Source organism: Mauremys reevesii, linkage group 1 (assembly GCF_016161935.1).
Source record: "Mauremys reevesii isolate NIE-2019 linkage group 1, ASM1616193v1, whole genome shotgun sequence".
In the NCBI taxonomy this organism is placed as follows: Eukaryota; Metazoa; Chordata; order Testudines; family Geoemydidae; genus Mauremys; species Mauremys reevesii.
Window position 1 is genome coordinate 154,733,704 of NC_052623.1, and position 21,588 is coordinate 154,755,291.

At 50.0% G+C, this 21,588-nt stretch overlaps 2 protein-coding genes across 3 annotated transcripts in view; one reads left to right on the forward strand and one right to left on the reverse strand.

Moving 5' to 3' along the window:
* Positions 1-20,326, reverse strand: part of LOC120388685 (protein mono-ADP-ribosyltransferase TIPARP-like) — a 56,302-nt gene extending 35,976 nt beyond the window's left edge. The window contains exons 1-2 of the mRNA XM_039510695.1: positions 19,970-20,326; positions 1,118-1,210 (exon numbers count right to left, since the gene is read on the reverse strand). The gene's annotated coding sequence lies outside the window, so the exon portion shown is untranslated. The remainder of the gene's footprint in view (positions 1-1,117; positions 1,211-19,969) is intronic.
* TSPAN7 (tetraspanin 7) overlaps positions 20,324-21,588 on the forward strand; it is a 182,008-nt gene continuing 180,743 nt past the window's right edge. The window contains exon 1 of one of the 2 annotated variants that reach the window (XM_039510729.1): positions 20,324-20,602. Coding sequence is in view for 1 of the 2 variants with exons in the window: in XM_039510737.1 (XP_039366671.1) it covers positions 20,522-20,602 (81 nt within the window). In the remaining variant the exon portion in view is untranslated. The remainder of the gene's footprint in view (positions 20,603-21,588) is intronic. The other variant, XM_039510737.1, reaches the window with a different exon arrangement.

The window sequence follows — 21,588 nt, forward strand, 5'->3', positions numbered from 1 at the left end:
GGCAATCAGAAAGGCTAATGAGACTTTATGCCAGTCTTTTAAGAAAACACTATGGACGTATCCCTTAAATCAAAGGAAATGGGGGGGGGAACATATTATTAAATGCACATAATTATCGATGTAACTGATAGGCTGAATGCTGTGTGGGTGCTTTGAAAGGAAATAATTCAAAGAGATCTTCTCACCCTTGTGCCTCCTGTGTAGCAGCTGGCTGCAGCTATGGCTGTTGTACTTACTTGAGCACAAAAGCTGCTTAGAGCTAGTGTCCATGAGGGCACTAAGATCTGCAAAAAAAGCAGAGAAGGCTGAGGAAAAGACAGGGCCCTGTCTCCAACTCTCTTCTGAACAGGAATGCAGTTGTGGGGAGGAGGGGGAGGAGCACGTACTCGACCGTCCTAAGGGATGGCATAGCAGTAGGCCAGGTGACCGTTTTTTGACCTGAACACCCAGTTGGAAAGGGACCCTGGCTGATCCGCTCCACACTGACTAGGCCGTTAAAAGTCTGGTTGGTGGCATAGGCAGGCTCCCTACCTGGCTTGCATGGCTCCAAGAAGCTGCCTCATGTCCGGTTCTGCAGCTCCCATTGGCCGGGAACTGCGGCCAATGGGAGCTGTGGGGGTAAGGCCTCCGGGGAGGGGCAGCACGCAGAGCCCCCTGGCCCCTCTGCTTAGGATCCGGACATCAGGCAGCTTCCTGCCACCTGAGGTCAGCACCACCTGGAGTCCACACCCCAAACCCCGTCCCGCACCCCAACCTCCTGTCCCAGCCCTGAGCCCCCTCCCACACCCAAACTCCCTCCTGGAGCCCACACCCCCTCCAGCACCCTAACCCCCTGTCACAGCCTGGAGCCCCTTTCCGCACCTTGAACCCCTCATTTCTGGCCCCACCCAGGAGCCTGCACCCCCAGCCAGAGCCCTCAGGCCATCCCGGACCACAATCCGCTGCCCCAGCCAAATGAAAATGGGTTAGTGAGTGATGGTGGGGGAGACTGAGCAAGGGGGGATGGAGTGAGCGGGAAGGAGCGGGGCTTGGGGAAGGAGCGGGGCAGGAGTGGGGCAAGGGTGTTTGTTTTTCTGCTCTTAGAAAGTTGGCAACCCTACATAGCGGCTATACTCACCAGGAGCTGTAGGAGGAATTGCAATGCGTTCCAGAGCCCTTCTCGGTGAGGCGTGCAGAGTTGCACCACCTCTTACTCAGATGCAATGTCGTGCTAACCAAGAAAAAGAAACAGAAATGCACTGCAACGGAGTTTAAGAAAGGAAAATGAATTGGAAGCTCTAGAAACAAAAGCTAACGTAACAGAAAGAAATGAACTGTGTCATAGTCTATTGATCCAAGAACAATGTCATCCCACAATAGTGCTGTGACCTGTGTAAATCTCACAGGCCAAAGGCAGTCCTAGTGTAACTTCACTGAAATCAACGAATTTGTACCAAGTCTAAATTTGCTTCCTCATCTCCATGCTACAGGACACAGGATAATGGGTCAAATTCAACCCTTGCTGTATATGGGTGCAACCCCTTTGATTTTGCTAGGGCTGTTTGGCTATTTTAAATAATTCTTTGAGATTTGCTGTGTAACCTTGGACTTCCTTAGGAACCTATGAAACCTGACACTTCCTTGTAACACAGACTTTGGGGTTTGGAGCTGAGAAAGTGATCTGCAACAAGGCAGCTGTGAGTCACATAAAGGACTGGCTGTTCTGCGAGGGCTCTTCTTTGATAAATAATAAATTACAGCTCACACGTGTGTGTGTTACTAAGATTTGGGGCTGGTTAGGCTTGTCCACGGACAAATTACTACAGCAAAACTGTTATCAACTTTTATTTCATGATTTGCTCTTTGTTTTCTGTGTCTTGCCAATAAAAATAACTTTTATTGGAGAGGCTGAAATAGGTCTTAGATACTGTTAGCTGGGGACAATCACTGGCAGGCAACATGGAGAGAAAGTGAACTCTGATCTCAGGGGAGACTGAGTCAGGAGTGGATTATAAACTTGAGTACCCTGTCAAGGACAATAGAGATTGCAATCTTTTACCATAAACAGTGCCACAGAGAAGCTGGAGAGGGCTAGCGTGGGCATGAGGAGAGGCAAGTGACCGGTAAGGTGCTAGGCTTTATTATGCCAGCTATAATTGGTGTTTACATCCACCCCTTTTGTCTAGCAAACTTTTATTTAATCCCACAAAAGATAGTGGTAGCCTCAAGCACAGAAGAAAGAGAAGGAATCATCCCTCCTTTAAACTACTCATCAGAGTTTTTAACTCGGGATGAAAGTTCCCTCTGGACTGAAACTAGTGATACAAAATCTTTTTTGTAAAAGTGACAGTTTTCTACACAATATGAAAAGTGAGCTCATGGGCATTGGAATTCTCAGCAGAACTCCCTGAAAATAGACATATTTTAAAGATGCACTTTTAAGATAATATAACTAAAAATGTATTCATTTTGTAAAAATGCTCTTTTAGTGACAATAGGTATATAAATAAGAGCAATTACTTTGCCTTACCCTGCCGGGGGGGGGGGGGGAGGAAGGGAGAATAGATTATAACATTCAAAATTTATTTTGCTTGAACAAAATGCCTACTGTGACTTCATTCAGCGAATGTTTTGCATTCCTAACCCTGCCAAAATAAGATCAAATAACTGCAGATATTTAGCATGAATCCTCAATGCATGCATGCCGTGGCTCCAGATTAGGACTCATACTCTTAGTTCTCTTTAAGCCTGAAAAGGTTTGCTGTATTGGCACACCTTCCATATTTTAATACATGAAATAGGCAGATTTATAGCTGCAGACTTTGTTACAGTTCCGGGGTTAACTGCTTCTCTGCCCCCTCTGTGATCTGCTCTTGGGCACCCTGTTAGGTGTCAGGCCTCCAGTCGTCACCTCTGTATGGGCAGGGATGTTCTCCCTCCAGACGGGGGACATAGGCTTGCTGTTTCCCTGAAAGTAACTGTGACTATGCCAGCAGGTCTGACCCAGCTTGCTGTTCTGTTTTCTCCCAGGGACTATGACAGTGACCAGCCAGCTTTCACAGAGCACGGTACATTTATTTTAGACAAAAGCATGACAGAGAAAACATATCATAAAACAACAAACAGTCTACATGCATGCCAAAGCTTACCAGGTGTTACCCATCCTCCACATGGAGGTTTTAAGTATCAGAGGGGTAGCCGTGTTAGTCTGGTTCTGTAGAAGCAGCAAAGAGTCCTGTGGCACCTTATAGACTAACAGACGTTTTGCAGCATGAGCTTTCGTGGGTGAATACCCACTTCTTCGGATGCAAGCAGTGGAAATTTCCAGGGGCAGGTGTGTATATATAAGCAAGCAAGAAGCAAGCTAGAGATAACGAGATTAGATCAATCAGGGAGGATGGGGCCCTGTTCCAGCAGCTGAGGTGTGAAAACCAAGGGAGGAGAAACTGGTTCTGTAATTGGCAAGCCATTCACAGTCTTTGTTTAGTCCTAAGGTGATGGTGTTAAATTTGCAGATGAACTGGAGCTCAGCAGTTTCTCTTTGGAGTCTGGTCCTAAAGTTTTTTAATACACTAAGAAACTGCACCATCTACTCAGGACACTCCCTACACTAACACCGGAACAAATCAACATACCCTTAGAACTCCGACCAGGGTTATTCTATCTACTACCCAAGATCCACAAACCCGGAAATCCTGGACGCCCCATCATCTCTGGCATTGGAACTCTCACTGAAGGACTGTCTGGATATGTGGACTCTTTACTCAGACCCTATGTTACCAGCACTCCCAGCTATCTCTGTGACACCACTGATTTCCTGAGGAAACTACAATGCATTGGTGACCTTCCAGAAAACACCATCCTAGCCACCATGGATGTAGAGGCTCTCTACACAAACATCCCACACACTGATGGAATACAAGCTGTCAGGAACAGTATCCCTGATGATGCCACAGCACAACTGGTTGCTGAGCTCTGTGCCTTTATCCTCACACACAACTATTTCAAATTTAATGACAATATATATCTCCAGATCAGTGGCACCGCTATGGGCACCCGCATGGCCCCACAATATGCCAATATTTTTATGGCCGACCTGGAACAATGCTTCCTCAGCTCCCGTCCACTCACGCCCCTTCTCTACCTACGCTACATTGATGACATCTTCATCATCTGGACCCATGGGAAGGAGACTCTGGAAAAATTCCACCATGATTTCAACAGCTTCCACCCCTCCATCAACCTCAGCCTGGACCTATCTACACGGGAGGTCCACTTCCTAGACACCACGGTGCAAATAAGTGGTGGTCACATTAACACCACCCTGTACCGAAAACCTACCGACCGCTATGCCTACCTTCATGCCTCCAGCTTCCATCCCGGGCACACCACAAGATCCATTGTCTACAGCCAAGCACTGAGGTACAACCGTATCTGCTCTAACCCCACAGACAGAGACCAACACCTAGAAAATCTCCACCAAGCATTCTCAAGACTACAGTACCCACACGAGGAAATAAGGAAACAGATCAACAGAGCCAGATGTGTACCCAGAAACCTCCTACTGCAAGACAAACCCAAGAAAGAAACCAACAGGACTCCACTGGCCATCACATACAGTCCCCAGCTCAAACCCCTCCAACGCATCATCAGGGATCTACAACCCATCTTGGACAATGATCCCACACTTTCACAGGCCTTGGGTGGCAGGCCAGTCCTCGCCCACAGACAACCTGCCAACCTGAAGCATATTCTCACCAACAACTGCACACCGCACCATAGTAACTCTAGCTCAGGAACCAACCCATGCAACAAACCTCGATGCCAACTCTGCCCACATATCTACACCAGCAACACCATCACAGGACCTAACCAGATCAGCCACACCATCACCGGTTCATTCACCTGCACGTCCACCAATGTAATATATGCCATCATATGCCAGCAATGCCCCTCTGCTATGTACATCGGCCAAACTGGACAGTCTCTAAGGAAAAGGATAAATGGACACAAATCAGACATTAGGAATGGCAATATACAAAAACCTGTAGGAGAACACTTCAACCTCCCTGGCCACACAATAGCAGATTTTAAGGTGGCCATCTTACAGCAAAAAAACTTTAGGACCAGACTCCAAAGAGAAACTGCTGAGCTCCAGTTCATCTGCAAATTTAACACCATCAGCTTAGGACTAAACAAAGACTGTGAATGGCTTGCCAATTACAGTACCAGTTTCTCCTCCCTTGGTTTTCACACCTCAGCTGCTGGAACAGGGCCCCATCCTCCCTGATTGATCTAACCTCGTTATCTCTAGCTTGCTTCTTGCTTGCTTATATATACACACCTGCCCCTGGAAATTTCCACTGCTTGCATCCGAAGAAGTGGGTATTCACCCATGAAAGCTCATGCTGCAAAACGTCTGTTAGTCTATAAGGTGCCACAGGACTCTTTGCTGCTTCTATGGAGGTTTTAGTAAGTCACAGCCTTCCAGCAGGGTTTCGCCCTCACGGTTACAATTTCATGTCAGTTTGAGGATCAAATGAGGGTCTCTCAGTTAGTTGAGGCTGACCCTTTGTACCACAAGCTCTTCCTTTGTCCACTGCGCCTCTTGAACCTGGTCTGAACCAATCTATGCAGTTCACCCCAGGGGTTGGTACTTCTCTGGATTTGTTTACTTGGCCCAGGGTCTGCAGTAATTACCATCCCCTCCCCCCACACACTAATTTTAGTTCCTGAAGGAAGCTCAGTAACTTTCCCTTTGGAGCCAGAATACAATGGCTAGCTCACAAAGATACATATAGCATTTATAGATCCCAGAGTCTATGGATATTGCATGTGTCCATAGCATCTGGCATATCTCAATATAATAATCTTTTGAAGTTTTCATGGTTCTAAGGTCTCACCTCTGTCACAGACTTCATTTTAATCCCGTGGATTATTTAAAAAACAAAATTTGAATTCGCACATGCAACCAACAAAATAAAAAAAATGCTTCAGTGTTATCCCTATGTCAGAAAGTAGCAAAAGCAAGTAGTCTAGTGTTCTTCAGAACATATTCTCAGCAGGGCTCTCCTAACTGTGGGCCAGATCGCCCACTTGCATGAAGAAACCCACAGGATGGGGATAAAATGTTATGTTTGCTTGCAGAATTTTCTGGACATCATCTCTGCTACTGAGTGGGAGGGAGCTGAGGTTTCCCATGCCTATGGATCCTGGGGACCCAAGGAAAGGCATGCTAGATCTGTGAAGGTAGGGGGCATGGATACCCTTCAGTGCAGCTTTGCTCTCCCTACTCCCTGCTGTAGTTGGATGAGTCCCCCTCTGACTGCTTAAGAACATTGAAGAAGAAGACTATGTAGGAGTTAATGACTCTTCCATCCCTCACAAATTTTTGTTTAGAAATTCAGGGGCTCATGTTTCTGTGAAGGGCAGCTGGAACCCTCAAAATTCTGCAATGGGAAATCCTATACGGAATCCCAGGGGGCAGGAGAAGGTGGCACTCTCTCTGTACCAGCAGCCACTTGACATAGTGTAGTTACTGAGCCCTGCCATGTGACTGGGGTTTGGGCCAAACTTTTCAAAAGTGGCCACTGAGTTGAGGTGTCTCAATTCTGGGTGCCTAGGTTGAGGCACTTAAAGAATCTCAAGTTGGGTCCCCCAAAACCGAGACACCACAAATCAATGGCTACTTTTTTAAATTTTGGCCATAACCTTTTGTATACCTGGCCACCACAGGAAACATCTCTATATGGGTTTTATTAACTGGCTGCCTTTTTTTTTCTAGCTTTGGTTGATATTATCTTTACTTTGCATTTGATTAGAAAAAAGAAGGTGTGTGTGTGTGGCTGTGTGTGTGTGTGAGAGAGAGATAATAATAGTCATTGGATTCAGGTAGGGTGACCAGACAGCAAGTGTGAAAAATTGGGACGGGGGTGAGGGGTAATAGGCACCTATGTAAGACAAAGCCCCAAATATCGGGACTGTCCCTATAAAATCGGGACATCTGGTCACCCTAGATTCAGTAGCTACTTACCCCTGCCATGTGACAGGAATATAAATCTTCTTCTTCGAGTGATTGCTCATATCCATTCCAGTTAGGTGTGTGCGCGCCGCGTGCACGTTCGTCAGAAGACTTTTACCATAGCAACCCCAGTGGATCGGCTGAGCGCCCCCTGGAGTGGCGCCATAATGGCACCGCATATATACCTCAGCCGACCCACCCGACCCTCAGTTCCTTCTTACCGCCCGTGTCGGTCATTGGAACAGTGGAGTGCAGCTTGTCTGACCTCCGCTTCCCTAGCTTCCTCATAGTTTTTCTCTGTACATAGTTAATATCTTAGCTTAGGTTTTCTTGTTTTTGATAGTTTAAATCAGTTTAGTGTTAGATAGTTAGCGGGTTCGGGGGTTAGCCCCACCCGCACCCGGGACCGGAGCGTATGCCCGGCTCCCCGGGTTTCAAGCCGTGCTCGGCCTGCCGCAGGCCTATGCCTACAGGAGATCCTCATAGCTCCTGTTTGAAGTGCTTAGGAGAGTCGCACTTATCTACTAAGTGCCCAATTTGCAAGGCTTTCAAGCCTCGCACAAAGAGGGAAAGAGACATTAGGCTTAAACAGCTCCTAATGGAGGCAGCCTTAACCCCTCCGGCCGCGGCACCGCCCGCTGTCCCTCTGGACTCTCGCAGCGCCGCCACGGCGCCGGGCCACTCTGCTGTGCCACCGAAAGCGCCATCGGCACCAAAACCGGCCCAAAGATGCTCTCTCTCGCCGAAGGCGAAGAAGGGAAAGGCTGCTGCCTCTACGGCACCGCCGGCTCCGAAGCACCAGAGTGCACCCCGTCCAGTCCGCCCGGCACCGAAACCTGCCACGGCACCGGTTGCTCCGCCGCAGACGCTTCTGCTGGCACCGGCGACTCTGGCCCCTCAAAGGCCGTCGAGCCCGGCAAACTGTGGCCTCCCCAGGTCCGGCCGCGGTAGAGATTCCACTGCCGTCAACTCCGGAGACCTTCGTGGCGGCACGGGACCTTATCGCCTTGACAGACCCAGCTGTACCACCGCCCCCGGCGCCGCCAGTGCGGGCGCCCCACTCTATGGGCAAGCCGTCAATGTTTAAGCCGCCTGCCGGCACCGACTCTGACTGGCACCGTTCCCGTTCCCGCCACCGCTCACGCTCTCGACGCCGATCTCAATCTGGGCGCCGATCGCAACGCCGATCGCAGTCCCGGCACCACTCCACTACGCGGCACCGGTCAGACTCGCGGCACCGGTCATTCTCCCGCTCTCCTACTCGTCATTCCCGGCACCGCTCAAGCTCTCGGTACCGATATGGCCGCCGCTACTCGCGGAGTCGCTCCCGGCACCGGTCATGGAGATCCCGGTCGACCTCCCGGCACCGTACCGGTCGCAGGTCCCATTCTCGCTCCTGCTCTCGATATCGGGATGCCTCCCAGCACCGGTCACCACAGAGGCGGGAAATGCGCTCCGTGGGCACTTCGGCGCAAGGGTTATCTGCTCCACCCTGGCCCTCTCGACACGCCTCGGCCTCTTCACACGCCGATAGCTACTACGTCGACGACCATGACCCTCAGGTCCCTTCGGGAGCTTTACATCACTCCCATTACGCGGACCAGGACCCTCATCGGTGGGGTTATTGGACCCCTTGGGCCTACCACCAAGACCAGGGTGCTCCTCTACCCACCACGCGTACCGTGCCACACGAGTCACGCATCCCGGAGGCTACTGTAAGCCGCCCCCCGGTTGACACTGAGACACCATTGGGCGCAGAGGAAGGTATTCAGCCTGTTCAGGAACCTCTGGAGCAGGAAGCATTGCAGGTTCCAGACACTGACCGGGACACCATCATGCTCGGAATTTCTTCTTCCTCCTCTTCCCCCGATGAGGCAGTGGCGGGGTCGTCATCGACAGGTCCCCCGCCAATTGACTTACGGGCGCACCAAGAGCTCCTTCGCAGGGTGGCACTGCGCATGGATCTCCAGGCTGAGGAGGTATCGGAAGTGAACGATCCGATAGTGACCATTTTGTCCACGGACGCTCCAACCCGCATAGCTCTCCCCTTCATAAAGACTATCCAGGCTAATGCTGATACCATATGGCAGACTCCGTCCTCTATTGCGCCCACAGCCCGAGGGGTGGAACGCAAGTACATGGTCCCTTCCAAGGGATATGAGCATTTGTATGTGCACCCTGTCCCCTCATCGTTGGTGGTGCAGTCTGTCAACGACAAAGAGCGACACGGCCAGCAAGGCCCGGCTCCTAAGTCGAAGGAAGCCAGGCGAATGGACTTGCTTGGTCGCAAGGTCTACTCTGCCAGTGCCCTGCAGATCCGAGTGGCTAACCAGCAGGCCTTGCTGAGCCGGTACGGGCATGACACTTGGGCTGAGGTAGAGAAATACAAAGAGCTCCTGCCTCAGGATTCCCGACAGGAGTTTGCAGCCTTCGTAGAGGAAGGTAAAAAGGTAGCACGCACCTCGTTACAGGCCTCCTTAGACACAGCTGACTCGGCGGCACATACTGTAGCCTTGGGCGTTACCATGCGCCGGATCTCTTGGCTCCAGAGTTCGACGCTCCCTCCTGAGGTTCAATATACCATTCAGGACCTTCCTTTTGATTCAAAGGCTCTCTTCTCGGAAAAGACGGACTCCAGACTTCAAAATCTAAAGGACAACAGGGTTATCATCTGTACTTTGGGGATGCATACCCCGGCTACCCAGAGGCGTCCGTTCCACCCCCAGTTTAACCGCCCTTACTATATGCCTCGCTACAGGCAGGACTCTGGTCGGCAACGGGGTCGCGGGGGACGTAGGAGACAGCCTGGCAACCAACCGTCCCAAGGGCGAACCCCCTCAAAACCACCGGGGCCTAAACCATCTTTTTGAAGATGCGCCAGGGGACGGCATACCAGCTCTTCCTTTTTCCAACCGCCTTTCCTATTTCCTCCCAGCGTGGGCCCGGCTGACCACCGATGCCTGGGTCCTACGCACTGTGGAACGTGGTTACCAACTCCAATTCGTTTCACCCCCACCTTCCCACCCTACTTCCCGGTCCCTCTTCAGGGACCCCTCTCACGAGCATCTCCTCTTACAAGAGGTGCACTCGCTCCTAGCCATCGGAGCAGTCGAGAAGGTTCCGGACGCGGAACGGGGCAAGGGGTTTTATTCCCGTTATTTTTTGATCTCCAAGTCCAAAGGAGGTCTTCGACCCATCCTCGACCTGCGAAACCTCAACGCATACATGCTGAAGGTGAAGTTCCACGTGGTATCCCTCGGGACCATTATCCCTTCTTTGGATCCGGGAGACTGGTATGCCGCCCTCGATACGAAGGACGCTTATTTTCATATCGCTATCTTCCCACCGCACAGACGCTTCCTCCGCTTCACAATCTCTCACCTACACTTCCAGTTTGCGGTACTCCCCTTCGGCCTCTCCACGGCCCCAAGGGTGTTCACGAAGTGCATGGCCGTTGTCGCCGCCCACCTCCGTCGGCACGGCATTTCCGTTTTTCCCTACCTGGACGACTGGCTCATCAGGGGGGACTCGCAGGCCACGGTCCAGCAACATGTTGCAGAGATCAAGGACTTATTCACGTGCCTAGGCCTAGTTCTCAATATAGAGAAGTCCACCTTAGTTCCAACTCAGAGGTTGGATTTTATTGGCGCGACCCTGGACTCATCCCTAGCCAGAGCCTACCTACCGCAGTTCCGGTTCCAGGCCCTTACGCAGCTAATCCGCGCCCTTCAGGCCTCTCGGATGTCCTCGGCCCGTGCTTGTCTCCGCCTCCTCGGTCATATGGCGGCTTGCATGCACGTCACTCCGTTTGCCAGGCTCCGCCTCTGCCCGCTTCAGCTGTGGCTCCACTCCAGATACCGCCCACACAGGGACCCTCTGGATACCCTACTCACCATTCCAGCGGGTGTCCTTCAATCCCTGGATTGGTGGCTGACCCCTTCCCACGTATGTGCGGGGGTCCCATTCCAGGCTCCTCATCCTACCCTGTCCCTGACAACGGACGCCTCGTCCCTTGGATGGGGAGCCCATCTCGGCGCTCTTCGTACTCAAGGCCTTTGGTCACTGCAGGAATTGAGCATGCACATCAACGTCAGGGAGCTCCGGGCAGTGCGCCTGGCATGCCAGGCATTCCAAACTCGCCTCCACGGCCATTGTGTCTCGGTCTTTACGGACAACACAACAGCAATGTACTATATCAACAAGCAAGGCGGGACCCGTTCTTCCCCCCTCTGCGACGAGGCGATGCTACTGTGGGAATTCTGCATAGCCCACTTGATACATCTAGTGGCGTCGTTCCTCCTCGGCGTCAAGAACACCATCGCCGATCGCCTGAGCAGGTCCTTTCTCTGCCACGAGTGGTCGTTGAGAGCAGACATTGCTCATGCTATTTTCCAACAGTGGGGATTTCCCCATGTAGACCTGTTTGCATCCCGATTGAACCGCAAATGCCAGGAGTTTTGCTCCTTTCAAGGCCTGGCACCGGGCTCTCTGTCGGACGCGTTTCTCCTTCCATGGACACGTCACCTGTTCTATGCCTTTCCTCCGTTTCCCCTCATACACAAGGTCCTGCTGAAGCTCCGACGGGACAAGGCACGTCTCATCTTAATTGCGCCAGCGTGGCCAAGGCAACACTGGTTCACCACGCTGCTCCGTCTGTCAGTAGCCAGCCCAATTCCTCTGCCACTTCACCCAGATCTTATAACACAAGATCACGGCACTCTCCGTCACCCAGACCTGCCGGCCCTCCACCTCACGGCGTGGCTCCTGAGTGGCTAGACCAGTCGGAATTGCGCTGCTCTGCTCCCGTGCAGCACGTTTTATTGAGCAGCAGAAAGCCTTCCACTCGCTCTACCTACGTGGCCAAGTGAAAGCGCTTCGCTTGCTGGGCTCAAGCGCACGACGCTATTCCTTCGGAGCTCCCGCTTCCAATGGTCCTTGACTATCTCTGGTCGCTGAAACAGCAAGGCCTTGCACTGTCCTCTATCAAGGTTCACTTAGCGGCTATCTCCACTTTCCACCCCAGTGAGGGAGGGTATACGCTGTTCTCTCACCCGCTGACTACTCGTTTCTGGAAGGGCCTTGATCATCTCTACCCCCAGGTGCGCCACCCGATTCCCACCTGGGACCTTAATCTCGTCCTCAGCAGGCTCATGTCCCCACCATTTGAGCCGCTGGCCACCTGCTCCTTGCTGTACCTGTCTTGGAAAACATTTTTTCTAGTGGCTATCACATCAGCCAGACGGGTCTCTGAGCTCAAGGCGCTCATGGTGGACCCATCGTACACCGTTTTTCATAAGCACAAGGTGCAGCTATGACCACATCCGGCATTTCTCCCGAAGGTAGCGTCCGCGTTCCTCAATAACCAGGACATCTTCCTTCCAGTTTTCTTTCCAAAGCCCCCCGAGAGCAACGACTTCATTCCCTCGATGTTCGCAGGGCGTTGGCTTTCTATGTGGATCGGACAAGACCGTTCCGCAAATCCCCGCAACTGTTTGTGGCGATTGCTGACCGGATGCGAGGTCTTCCTGTCTCGTCGCAGCGAATCTCCTCATGGCTCACAGAGTGCATACGCACCTGCTATAACTTGGCTAATGTCCCCTTGGGCCATCTCACCGCCCACTCTACCAGGGCCCAGGCGTCCTCCGCTGCCTTTCTGGCGCAAGTACCAATACAAGAGATATGCCGAGCGGTGACCTGGTCGTCCGTCCATACTTTTGCCTCGCACTACGCCCTGGTCCAACAGTCGAGAGATGACGCAGCCTTTGGCTCTGTGGTCCTGCATACCACCACATCTCACTCCGACCCCACCGCCTAGGTAAGGCTTGGGAATCACCTAACTGGAATGGATATGAGCAATCACTCGAAGAAGAAAAAACGGTTACTTACCTTTGTAACTGTTGTTCTTCGAGATGTGTTGCTCATATCCATTCCACACCCACCCTCCTTCCCCACTGTCGGAGTAGTCGGCAAGAAGGAACTGAGGGTCGGGTGGGTCGGCTGAGGTATATATGCGGTGCCGTTATGGCGCCACTCCAGGGGGCGCTCAGCCGACCCACTGGGGTTGCTAGGGTAAAAGTCTTCCGACGAACGTGCACGCGGCGCGCACACACCTAACTGGAATGGATATGAGCAACACATCTCGAAGAACAACAGTTACAAAGGTAAGTAACCGTTTTTTTTGTAGCCCTGACCCATGTCTGGGACCAGGAAATAAAGATAAGTCTTTCACTTCCTTGTTTCCCTATTTTCTGACAACTATCCTCTTTTTCTAATTTTTGTACAGTGAATACTTATAACAATTGTTAGCATCAGTATAATTTTTTATTTGCAGAAACTGCACTTATTTACGTTTTAATGGTCCAATTCAATAAAGATTTATGCACCTGTCATATCAGTTTGCCACAAAAGTGATAAAAACATCAAAAATCAGTAATTCATGCAGAACTCCCCCTCCAACCCTAGTTTAAATGCCTCCATTGTGTTCCGGGAGCAGTAGGCTATCCATTAAAATGAGCAGTTTCTAAAGTCATAAACTTAAACCCAGTAAAACTCTTGCTGCATCCTTCATTGCAAAATCTTTGTGTTTTACAAACATACACATATGGTGGCTGTTTTCTCTTTTTAACATTGTTCCCTGAACCAGGAAGTCTGAATTAACACCTTCCCATTGCATCTATTGCTGAACTACACCTGGAAGGTCTGGAAACAGGATGCTGCTTAAAAACCTGACTGTTTTATTTCTGTTTTAAGTTAGCCCATGGGTGGCAGGTATCAAAGGCTGGGAGAAGCTAAGCCTCCCCGAACAGTCTTGTGTGGCTCTGCCCACGCTCTGCCCCCAGCTCTCCCCCCCCCCGGGCACAGACTGCGTCTCTTCCCCCCGTGGCCGGGGCCCCAGGCTGGGGCTTGCCAGCCTGCGGCCAGGGACTCTGGGTGGCTGGAGTCGCTGGTTGCACTGCCCACTCGCCCAGCACTACAGGTTGCGGGCAGGACAGCTGAATCAGGGCAAAAGTTTGGGTTTGGATTCAACAACTCTCAGACTTCATGAGCTGCTTTTTAAAGATTTAATTCCAAAATGGGGAAAAACTTATTATATCAGCTGAACTGATAGATATCTGCCATCTTGAATTACAGAATCTTGTGAGATCATCTGTTTTTGCAAAATTTCTGCAATTTTAGGGCAAATTTGGGAGATTTTACCTGCATCCTCACCAGAACTGAAAAATAGGCCCCTTCTGGTTTTAGGGCCAAGTGGATAGAAAACACTAGGGACTAGGAATTTGAATAAATTTTCCTCCCCCACCCCCACATAGCTAAAGCAAAGAAGTTTAAATTTCAGGTTCTAGTTTTGGTCTATATCCACACAGGCCCATATGTTTGGGTGTTTGGTAGAAAGGAGGGATATTTTTGCTTATAGAATCAGTGACATTCAGGGCTGGAAGGGACCCCAAGAAGTTATCAAGTCCAGCCCTCTGGGCTGCGGCAGAACCAAGTAAACATAGACCGGGGGTCAGCAACCTTTCAGAAGTGGTGTGCTGAGTCTTCATTTATTCACTCTAATTTAAGGTTTTGTGTGCCAGTAATACATTTTAATGTTTTTAGAAGGTCTCTTTCTATAAGTCTATAATATAATTAAACTATTGTTGTATGTAAAGTAAATAAGGTTTTTAAAATGTTTAAGAAGCTTCATTTAAAATTAAATTAAAATGCAGAGACCTCCCAGACCGGTGGCCGGGAACCGGGCAGTGTGAGTGCCACTGAAAATCAGGTCATGTGCTGCCTTCGGCACGCATGCCATTGGTTGCCTACCCTTGACCTAGACCATCCCTGACAACTGTCCAACTGATTCAAAAAAACCTCCAGTGATGGGGATTCCATAACCTCCCTTGGAAGCCTATTCCAGAGTTTAACTGTCCTTATAGTTAGAAAGTTTTTCCTAATATCGAACCTAAATCTCCCTTGCTTCAGATTAAGCCAATAAATTCTTGTCCTACCTTCAGTAGACATGGAGAAAAATTGATCACAGTCCTTTTTATGACAGCCTTTCACACATTTGAAGACTGTGATAAGGTCCCCCCTCAGTCTTCTTTTCTCAAGACTAACAATGTCCAGTTTTTTTAGCCTTTACTCAAAGATCAGGTTTTCTAAATCTTTTATCATTTTTGTTGCTATCCTTGGGACTCTCTCCAATTTATCCTCATCTTTCCTATAGTGTGGTGCCCAAAATTGGACACAGTTTTCCTGCTGAGGCCTCACCAGTGCTGAGGAGACTGGGAAAAATATCTCCCTTGTCTTACATACAACAACTCATGTTAACACCCCCCAAAACATTAGCCTTTTGCAACTGCATCTCTTCATTGACTCATATTCAATTTGTGATCTACTAGAACTCCCAGATCCTTTTCAGCAGCACTACTGCCTCGCCAGTTATTCCCCATTTTGTAGTTGTGCATTTGATTTTTCCTGTCTAAGTGAAGTAGACTCACAGACTTTAAGGCCAGAATGGACCATTGTGATCATTTAGTCTGACCTTCTGAACATTGCAGGCCACAAGAACCACACACAGCCACTCCTGTAATAGGCCCATAATCTCTGGCTGAGTTACTGAAGTCCTTAAATCTTGATTTAAGGTAAGGCTGTCAAGTGATTAAAAAAATTAATTGTGATTAATCACACAATAAAAAAATTAATCACGATTAATCGTGTGATTAATTGCACTATTAAACAATAGTAGAATTCTATTAATATAAATATTTTGGATGTTTTCTACATTTTCAAATATATTGATTTTAATAACAATACAGAATACAAAATGTACAGTGCTCGTTATATTTATTTTTATTACAAATATTTTCACTGTAAAAATAAAATAAATAGTATTTTTCAATTCACTTAATACAAGTACTGTAGTGCAATCTCCTTATCATGAAAAAAGCGACAAAGAGTCCTGTGGCACCTTATAGACTAACAGAAATATTGGAGCATAAGCTTTCATGGGTGAATACCCACTTCTAGTTACAAAGAATCCATCATTTACTCTACTTCAAACCAGCAAGTGACCTATGCACCACACAGCAGCGGAAGGCAAAACCTCTCTCAGGGCCTGTGCCAATCTGACCTGGGGAAAGATTCCTTCTCAGATATGGTGATCAGTTAGACCCTGATCATGTGGCCAGACCCACTAGGCAGATACCTGGGAAAGAATTCTCTGTAGTAACTCAGAGCTGTCATAAATAAACAGATCAGGGTTAAGGTCTCTTTTCCCTGGAAAGGGTTAACAAGCTCAGTAACCTGAGAAACACCTGACCAGAGAACCAATCAAGGAACAGGATAATTTCAAATCTCTGTGGAGGGAAGCCTTTGTCTGTGTTCCTTATTTGCTCAGAGCTCTCTTTGGATCTAAGAGAGGTCAGTCATGTCTCCAAGTTCTCCTGGAGTAGTTTCTACTATTTAATAGTGAGTATTAATTAAAAAGGTGGATTAGTCTTTTGAGTTGCTTTCTATATTTGCAATTGTGTGTTTGCTAAAGGAAATTCTTTATTCCTGATTGCTGATATTGCTTTTACTGAGAAAGGGGGAGGGGGAATTCTCTCCAGAGATTAATAAGTTAGACCCTGTATTGTTCCATCTTGGTTACAGAGACAGTGACTTTTCTTTTTATTCTTTAATACATTCTTTTCTATTAAGGACTTGGTTGATCTTTCTTTGGGTGGATTCTCAGGGAAAGGGGAGGGGGAGGTATCCCTCTGTAGTTAAATCCCGGTGTCTCTCCTAGGAAAAGGGAGGGGGGAGGAAGCAGGGGGGAATGGTTTATTTCTCCTGGGTGTAAGAACTCCATGGATTTGGGGCTCTTGGAATCCCCTAGGATTTTGGGGAAGGACTGTGTCTCAATCCACGTACCTGATTGAGTGGTGGCAGCTTTTACTAGATCTAAACTAGGATTTTAGTTTAGAGGGAAACCAGTGCAGGTCCCCACATTGGAACCCAACAGCTCTAAGTGGGGGTGAGACCTATGACAAGAGCCCTCCCCATCTAGCATCCCATCTCCAGCCATTGGAGATATTTGTTAATCGTAGTCGTGTATGGGCCATATGCCATTGTATGGTCCCCTCCATAAATTTATCAAGTTCAGTCTTGAAGCCAGTTAGATTTTTAGCCCCTACTGCTCCCCTTGGAAGGCTGTTCCAGAGCTTCACTCCTCTGATGGTTAGAAACCTTCATCTAATTTCAAGCCTAAACTTGTTGATGGCCAGTTTATATCCATTTGTTTTTGGACCAACATTGACCCTTAGTTTAAATAACTCCTCTCTCTCCCAGGTGTTTAGCCCTCTGATGTATTTATAGAGAGCAAGCATATCTTCCCTCAGCCTTCATGTTGTTAGGTTAAACAAGCCAAGCTTCTTACATCTCCTCTTGTAAGGTAGGTTTTCCATTCCTCAGATCATCCTAGTAGCCCTTCTCTGCACCTGTTCCAGTTTGAATTAATCTTTCTTAAACATGGGAGACCAGAATTGCACACAGTATTCCAGATGGGTCTCACCAGTGCCTTGTATAATGGTGTGACAGGGCATGGCCCTCTGCTCCTGTCTTCCTGCAATAATGGCTCTGAGTGTCTGGTTTGTAGCCATTGGTGTGTGTGTACTTTATTTAAGTTATTTCAACCATCACCCTGCTGCACTCCCATGCAGCATTTCTATTTACAGTTTCATACAATCATCATCCTCTTTTGCTAGAGAGAAGAAAGGAAAGAGATCGCACCACATAGGGCTTGAACTTTCTCCCTTCTCTGCTCCCTTTCACTTCCTCCCTGTGCTCTTTTTCTACTCTTGCAGTTAATGGGCTAATTATCTCCTTAGCTTTCCCCAGCTCAGGCTGAGCTACTAATTAGCCACTCCTTCCCTCAATCAGACCTTCTTCAGCGGAACTAATTGGATTTATGGTGACCAGAATGCTTGTTCAGTTGCTGGTTCCCAGCAGTCTGTCACAAATGGTGCTAACACTTCCCTGTCTCCACTGAAAATACCTTGTCTGGTGCATCCTAGGACTGCATTAGTCTTTTTCACAGCTGCATCACATTGACAGCTCATAGTTCTCCTGTGATCAACCAATACACCCAAGTCTTTCTCCTCCTCTGTCACTTCCCACTGATACATCACCAACTCATAGCAAAAATTCTTGTTGTTAGTCCCTAAGTGCATGACTAATATTGTCCAAATATTCCTGTATCATATTCTGGTCCTCCTCCATATTGGCAATACCTCCCAACTTTGTGTCATCCACAAATTTTATTAGCACAGTCCCACCTTTGGTACCAATGTCATTAAGCAGGGGAGGGATAGCATTGGCCTGCTAAACCCAGGGTTGTGAGTTCAATCCTTGAGGGCCATTTAGGTATGTGGGGCAAAAATTGGTCCTGCTAGTGAAGGCAGGGGGCTGGACTCAATGACCTTTCAAGGTCCCTTCCAGTTCTAGGAGATTGGTATAACTCCAATTATTACTTTTTATTATTTAATGTTAAATAAGATTGGTTCCCAGAGTGATCCCCGAGGAACCCCACTAGTAACCACACTCCAGCCTGACGGTTCACCTTTCAGCATGACCTGTTGTAATCTCCTCTTTAACCAGTTCTTTATCCACCTTTCAATTCTCATATTAATCCCTATCGTCTCCAATTTAACTAATAATTTCCCACATGGAACTGTATCAAAAGATTTACTGAAATCCAGGTAGATTAGATCTACTGCATTACTTTTGTCTAGAAAATCAATCATCTTCTCAAAGAAAGAGTTCAGGTTGGTCTGGCATGATCTACATTAGTAAAACCATTTTGCATTTTATCCCAGTTACCGCTATGTCCTTAACTACTCTTTTTCAAAATTTGTTCTAAAACCTTGCATACAATTGAGGTTAACCTCATGGGGTTGTAGTTTCCTGCATAGGCACTGACTCAATGGGTGCGCTAGGGCTGGAGTACCCATGGAAAAAAGTTAGTGGGTGCTTAGCACCCCCTGGCAGCAAAGCTCTCACCTCCCTCCACTGCTCCTTCCCTTCCCCGCCCCAGCGCCTCCCACCGGTGGCCCCACTGGTCAACTCCCCCTCCCTCCCAGTGCCTCCCACCAGCCATGGATCAGTTGTTCCACGGCATGCAGGAGGCACTGGTAGAGAGGGGGAAGAATGGGGATGGAGCATGCTCGGGGCAGGGAGTGGAAGTCGGCAGGAAGAGGCGGGGCAGGGGTGGGGCTAGGGTTGCCAACTTTCTACTCACATAAAACCAAACACCCTTGCCCCGCCCCTCCTCCAAGACCCTGACCCTGCCCTGGCCCTTCTCTGAGGCCCCACTGCCACTCACTCATAGACTCATAGACTTTAAGGTCAGAAGGGACCATTATGATCATCTAGTCTGACCCTCCTGCACAATGCAGGCCACACAATCTCATCCATCCACTCCTGTAGCAAACCCAATCCATCCCTCCCGCTGCCGCTCATGCTTCCCACTCTCACTTGCTCATTTTCCCTGGGCTAGCTCAGGCAGTTGGGGTATGGGAGGCAGGGCCGGCTTTAGGGTGATTCCCATGATTCCCAGGAATTGGGCCCCGCACCCTCCGCTGAAGTGCCGCCGGAAACAGCGGCAACCGATTGAACTGCTGCCGAATTGCCACCGCTATCTTCGGCGGCAGCTCAATCACTGTTGCTGTCTTCGGTGGCATTTCAGCGGCAGCTCTTTAGAATCAGGCCCCGCATGTCCTAAAGCCCGCCCTGATGGGAAGGCTCCAGCTGTGGGTGCGGGGTTCAAGGTGGGGCCAGAAATGTGGAGTTCAGAGTGCGGGAGGGGGCTCTGAGCTGAGGCAGTGGGTTGGGAAACGGGACGGGGTGAGGGCTCCAGATGGGAAACCGGACACCCCGCAACCCTAGGTGGGGCCTTGGGGACGAAGCCTGGGATTGAGAACCCCCAGGGAAAGTTGGAAGCGGCACCTGTGGTTTCCTGAATCACGTTTTCCCCTTTCTTAAATACAGATGCTATATTTGCAATCCTGCAGTCAGAGGGCAGGAGCCCTGAGTATATGGATGCTGCCTTAGAAATCCTTGCTATTGGCCTTGCAATTTCATGCGCCAGTTCCTTTTAAAGGCTTGGCTGAGATTCCCCAGGTACTTGGCACTTGTCTGGGTGGAATTTCATCTTGCTGACTCCCGGGCCCCCGGCAGAGACACGGTCCCTTTCTCGGGGAGACCTGGCGCAGCGTTATCGTGCTGGGGCTGGAACCGCGGGGGAGCGGCGGGGGCCGGGCCCGGCAGCAGGGGGCGCGTGTGCGGCTCCCTGCTGGGCTGGGCCGGGCCGGGCAGGCAGCGCGCCGCGCTCCCGGGGCTGCTGTGACTCCACAATGCTGGGCTCGGGCAGGAGGCGGGGCGGGCGGCGGCGCCGCGAGTGAGCAGCGAGCGGGGCAGGCGGCGCGGATAAGCCGCAGGCTGGAGCGAGCCGAGCGCTGAGCCCCCCTCCCCTTCCCCAGCAGCCGGGCCCTCAGTAGTATGGCATCGAGGAGAATGGAGACCAAACCCGTGATAACGTGTCTGAAAACCCTGCTCATCATCTACTCCTTCGTCTTCTGGGTGAGTCAGGGCGGGCGGGAGCCCCCCGCGCCAGGGGCAGGGGGTTCTCTGGGCTGCGTTGCGCGGGGATCTGCAGCCGCAGCTGCCGCTCGGGTTTGCTGCGCAAACGCCCGGGTGCCTGCTGGGGGCTCTTCTCCTGCCAGGTGCCCGGCGCCTCCCTCGGCTCCCCGTCCTAGGGGGTCATTGATTTGCGTGTGGGGGGGCACATTCGGATTTGTCCCAGATTATTTATTTTTTTTGGTCTTAAAAAAAGCCCCCACCCACGGAAGCAAATGCAGCGAGCGAGCGAGTTACTGGGGCTGCTGCGTCTGCTTGTGTCTGTCTTTCTGTGGCTTGCTGGTTCCCTCTCTCGGTGTCCCTGTGTCTCAGGGCAGCAGGCTGCGCTGGTGGGGGAGCTGCATCTCTGATTTGAAGTTTGCTCCCACTGCCCTTAGAATTGTAGCCCTATGCCTTTCTGTAGCCTCTCCCAGGCTGCTGGCCACACGTTAATGACAGCCTCATCCCTCCCCCCCCCCCCGTTTGCCAAACATACACGGGGGGGGGGGACCCAGCTGCTGCCCTGATCAAAGGGAGCTGGGTATCCCTGCTTGTTACCAAAGGGGCTTCTGAATGGCAGCCTGGGGCCAAAAGCATGACATTGACTAGCAGGGCCCTTGTTGCCGACTAACCTGGTGTTTATACATGAGATGCTTGGTGTGTGATGCACCGGTACAGGGGGAATGGGATGCTTTAACCACAGCCCTGTTGGTTCTCCATCTCCCTTCTGAAGTATGCACAGCCCATTTGTGAAGGGGAAGGTAATATGAAATATCATGGGAAGGAGCACATAGGAATGCTATAAGGTTGGGTTTTGTTTGCTATTTTAAAGTCAGTAGCACGTTACGGGTTTCCGTGAAAAAGCTGTCAGCCCCTTTTTGGCTGCTCCTCAGTGTATTTTGGAGGCTGCTCACCGATCTTCCCTCTATTGCCCATCCCTCAAACCAGAT